The sequence below is a fragment of the Phoca vitulina genome, unplaced genomic scaffold, assembly GCF_004348235.1.
Source record: "Phoca vitulina isolate PV1807 unplaced genomic scaffold, GSC_HSeal_1.0 scaffold21, whole genome shotgun sequence".
Classification (NCBI taxonomy): domain Eukaryota; kingdom Metazoa; phylum Chordata; class Mammalia; order Carnivora; family Phocidae; genus Phoca; species Phoca vitulina.
In genome coordinates, this window is record NW_022589724.1 from 21,234,326 (window position 1) to 21,238,844 (window position 4,519).

General features: G+C 55.7%; 1 protein-coding gene across 1 annotated transcript in view; it reads left to right on the forward strand.

Annotated features, from left to right (window-relative positions):
* Window positions 1–2,935, forward strand: part of MORN5 (MORN repeat containing 5) — a 28,731-nt gene extending 25,796 nt beyond the window's left edge. The window contains exon 5 of the mRNA XM_032419081.1: window positions 2,754–2,935. Coding sequence (XP_032274972.1) covers window positions 2,754–2,833 — 80 coding nt within the window. The 3' untranslated portion in view covers window positions 2,834–2,935. The remainder of the gene's footprint in view (window positions 1–2,753) is intronic.
* Window positions 2,936–4,519: the final 1,584 nt, after the last annotated feature.

Sequence of the window (4,519 nt, forward strand, 5' to 3'; positions counted from 1 at the left end):
CCCCCCCCCCCCCCCCCCCCCCCCCCCCCCCCCCCCCCCCGGCAGTTGTGCCCAGGGTAATAATTTACAATTGATTAAAGAGTTTGCGGGGTGTTTTTTTTTTCCCCATCTTCCCCCCCTTCCTCTCCCCCCTCCCCTCCTGCCAAAAAGGGGTGAAATTATCTGAGAAGGTGAAGATGTTCTCAGACAATCATATTAACATATTCCAACAATTGCAATTTGCAAAATAGTAATCACAACTCCCGGGCTCTGGGAGGCATTAATCAAAGCTGCAGGTTTAATTCCATTTTAAATATTGATGAAACGTGCTTCGGCAGCCTCACCCTGGCGTGGCGGGGCCAGGGGAGCCTCGGCGTAGCGCAAAGGAGGTGGAGGGAGGGTTGGTGAGCAGCTGCTGGGAGGGGAGGCATCTGTGATTCAAATTGGTGGCTGTACCGCCAGGTAGAGAGCGAGAGGGGTAGTGAAGAGGCTGTTAAGTCCATTGCTGTCAATTTGTAACGATCAGGGAGGGGCCTGAGGGCTGGTTTAGCACAATAAACCCAGTTTGTCTGGTTTCAGGGGTTAGCACTGAAGAGCTTGCAGCTGCACTGATTCGAATAGCCCAGAGACTTCAGAACTGTAATTATCAACCAGGCTGCTCGCGGTGTGGCAAAAGTGGGCTTCACCAGCGCTTAACTCCTTGTGTGCCGCCGCTGTCCCCGCCCCCGGGGTTGACAGCCACGCGTGGATTCCCCGGCAGCCTCCCCGGGAGAAATTGAGGCCCACCAGCTGCCCAGGGCAGTCCTCGAAGGCAAGAGCGTGCCAGGCGTCAAGCCTCTTTCCTGGGGTCACATACAAAGGAGGAGTGGGAAGGAGGCCGAGGAGGCTAGCTCTGTGGGGGCAGCCTCGCCTTCTGGCACCCTTGTCACATCAGCCCTGGCGGGGAGGGGGGGGCGTCAGGCTTTGGAGTCTGATGGGCCTAGGTTTGAATTCCACTGGCTGTGGAGGTGAGGCAAGGCTCGTCACCTCTTTCAAATGGGGGTAACCTCCCCTACCCTCCTGGGCTATCACAAAGACTCCACAAGACGGGTGTTTGTAAAGCTCGGAGCACACAGTAGGCTGTCAGTAAGGCTCCATCTCTCTGAGCCTGGGCCTGGTGCTTTCCCAGAAGAGGAAGGGGGCAGGGGGATCTGATTGGGAGGGCAGGATTTGGGCTAGCCCTCCATGTTCGAGCTCTCGGGGGTGGGGTGCCCTTGATCTCTGGCTACCGCCATGTGTCCCCGAGGAGGACCCGTAGTCCCGTGCTCCCATCCCTTAGGCGGAGGCAGGTCAGGAGAGGACACTAAAGCCGCTCCAGGGTTGTAGCCCTGAGGAGAACAGCTTGAGGGTAGGGGTTTGGGCTAGTTCTCTTTGTCCCCAGGGCCTGACACAGAGGTGAGGCAGGAATGAGGCAGGGACAGCCTAAGAACTCAGGCTTAGCTGGGAGCCTTGGTTCACGAAGCGCAGGCGCGACTCCAAGACCCTCCCCCTCGACGTTCTCCCAGGAGTCCGGGAAGGGGTGGGCCCAACAACGTCTGTCCTGGCAATATTTCTGGTAACTGGAGGTAGCACCCTTGGGTGTCCTGCCCCGGAAGGGCGGATAGTAAAACATCACAGGGAAGCCACCACAGAGTATTAGGCAGCAGTAAGAGGTAAAGGACTAGATGTACATTGAGCAACAAGAATAGATCTTGAAAATGTAGTGTTGAGTGAAAAAAGTAAGACACAATGAAATTCACAGCACAATGCCATTTATGGTGGTAAATTAAAACCACATTCGCACACAAAGCAACAGCACACATTTTACAGAGCTGCATGCATTTTTAGGGGTATATATCCCACCATTCAAGTGGGTCTCTGTCAGGGCTCGGGGAGGGGCTGGGTGTGGGTGTGGGGGATAATGGGGGAAAATAAGTCAGTCCCCAGAGAGATGACTGTGGTGTGGGGGATGGGGGGGGACCAAAGACTGTGTTTCACTCCCTCTCTCCGAGGTTTAAAAAAACAGCACAAGCTTTGTAGTCAGACCAACCTGGGTCCACATTCTGGGCTCTCCCGCGTACTAACCTGTGGCCGTGTGCCGGTGACTTGACCTCTCTGAGCCTGCTTGTTCATGGGCAGAATGGCAGGATTGCTGCCTGCAGGTGCTCACGGGGGTTAAAATGGGGGAGATCAAGGAGCACAGGGCCGACAGGAACATCAGTTCCTTCTCTCTATTCCCCACTGAAAGGACCCGAGTCAACAGAGGTGTCAGGTTCCCCTGGGGAGCCACAGGTTCTTAGAAGGGTCTACAATGGGAAACCCAGAAAGGAAACGAAGAAGAGCTGAGGGCTCCGGCTCCTGCCACTACCGGCAAGGCCTGGCCTGGCTGTTCTGGGAGGTGCCCTTTGTGGGTGTCAGATGGGGCAAATGCCCGAGCAAGCTGCTCTCTGGGTGCGTGTCAGGGCTGCCCGGCTCAGAGTGGCCAGATGACCCCGTGCCTGCTTCCATCAGTGATATCCACCATCTGCAAACCCCTTTGTGTTCAATTTCCCCAAGACCAGGCATTCGCAGGCAACTGAAGGATTCGGGTTTTAGTGAAAGATCTGTTCCTTCCCAGCACAGAGCTAGCCTGGGCACCAAGGCCACACCCCTGTGCTGGAATGCACCCCAGTCCCAAGACCCCACCTGCGGGTCTCCCAGCCCAGAGAAGGCCCAGCAAACACCAGGCATGATCAGCTCTTCCTCTTCCCCTGCAGATGATGATGAGCACGAGTGGATCATCAGGACATGTCGCAAGGGCTGGGACGAGATCGTGGGTCACCGACCCAAACTGTGAGCTCGGCTGGCGGAGGTTTCCTCTAGACTGTTGGCCGTGGCCGTGGCCGTGGCCGGCCCTGGGGGCAGCCTGCAGTTCCAGACCCTGGCTTTTAACTCAGGAATAAAGCCCTTCTGCTCTCAGTGGCCCCAAGTGTACTTTCCTGAGATGGTTTCTTAGGGGATCCTCATTTCACCGGCATCAAAATCACCTGTGAATTAGATATATCTGGACCCTACCCTAGACATGCCAACCAGAATCTCTGGGAATGGGGTCTAGCAATGTGCATTCCCAGCTGCCATTCCCTGATGCATTCTTATTTCCCAGGTATTTCTCAACATCACCCACAAGATCAAGTGTGAGCTGAAAACCAGAAGAGGAAGGGGTGACATGTTCTAGGGCCACACTTGGGCCACAGGCATCCTGGCCTCTGCATAACCGTCCCTCCATAGAGGCTGCTGGATCCCGCAGCCCATCCCACCCCCACCCTCCCATGCTTTGTTCCTGGTTCACCAAGAGCTGCCAGGAGAAGGCGGGCCTGTGAAGGCTCTGACAAGGTCTGCAGGGGTAGGAAAGTGGCCCTCAAACCAGTAACCCAGAGTTGGCAGGCTAGGCAGAGTTAGGAGTCAGAGGGTGGCCTGGGCACACTCAGCTGCTCCATGGAGGGATCCTGGGGGGTTCGCCCTCCCCTCCAGGGCAACAGTCACCTCTGTAGAATGACAGGGTTTATCTCCACAGGGGTTTCCAAACTGTGCTTTGAAAACAGAAGGCACATTCATGTGAAGAAGCACACACACACAATTAAACTAAGCTAAACTATTTTTGAAAGATACACATATATCTAAATCAACATTTGATAAGTGGATTGGAAGAATGGAGAGGGGAAGGGCAGAGACAGGGCCAGGGATGGCAGATGAAACAACTAATAAAGACAGGGGCCCTGCAGGGGTGAGGACCATGTACACCCCGAGCTGAGGTTTATGAGCAACTCTGTGCAGGGCCAGGCAGGGCCACTCCACTCCCCTCCTCGAGAGCTTTGGCTTGAACCAACAGTTCTGCTACTAAAAGAAAAGTGGCCAATGAGCAGAAAGATGTTCTCTCTCACTCCCCAGATTGTGTGGTGGCTCTGGAACCCAGTAAGGCCCAGTAGGAGACCCACACTTGTGTCAAAGCTGGAGCCTCGTCTCCTTGTCTCCCTGCCTCCCATCCCATATTCCCATCCCATATTCCCTTTACTTCCCCAGACCAAATTCTCCCACATCTTCCAAACAGGCTCCCCTGCCCTTCCCCTCCCTGGCCCCGCAACATCTCCTTTTTGCACCTATTCTGTCCCCCACCCCGGCCCCCACAGCAAGTTGGAGGGACCCTCCTGTTACAGCATTGGCCAGACTGAGAGCTCCTCTCGGGCTGGTGGGCTGGGCCCTTCTCCAAGCCTGCAGAGCCAGCGTGGGGCCCAGTAGAAAGTGTTTGCTCAGGACTGATATGGAGCACAGTAGCCAGACCGACTGCCTGCAAAGCTTCGACTGGAGAAGAAACTCACCGTCCTGCCTTGGCAGCGCATGGTTGGGTTTAACTGGGTCCAGGAAGGGGGACTGCACTGTCTAGCAGCCCAGAAGCCTCGGGTGCCGAGGGCCGGAGCCCTTAACCAGAGAGCAGGAAAGAAATGGAATCCCATCGCGTTCTGGATTTAAGTGCCCGCACTTCTAC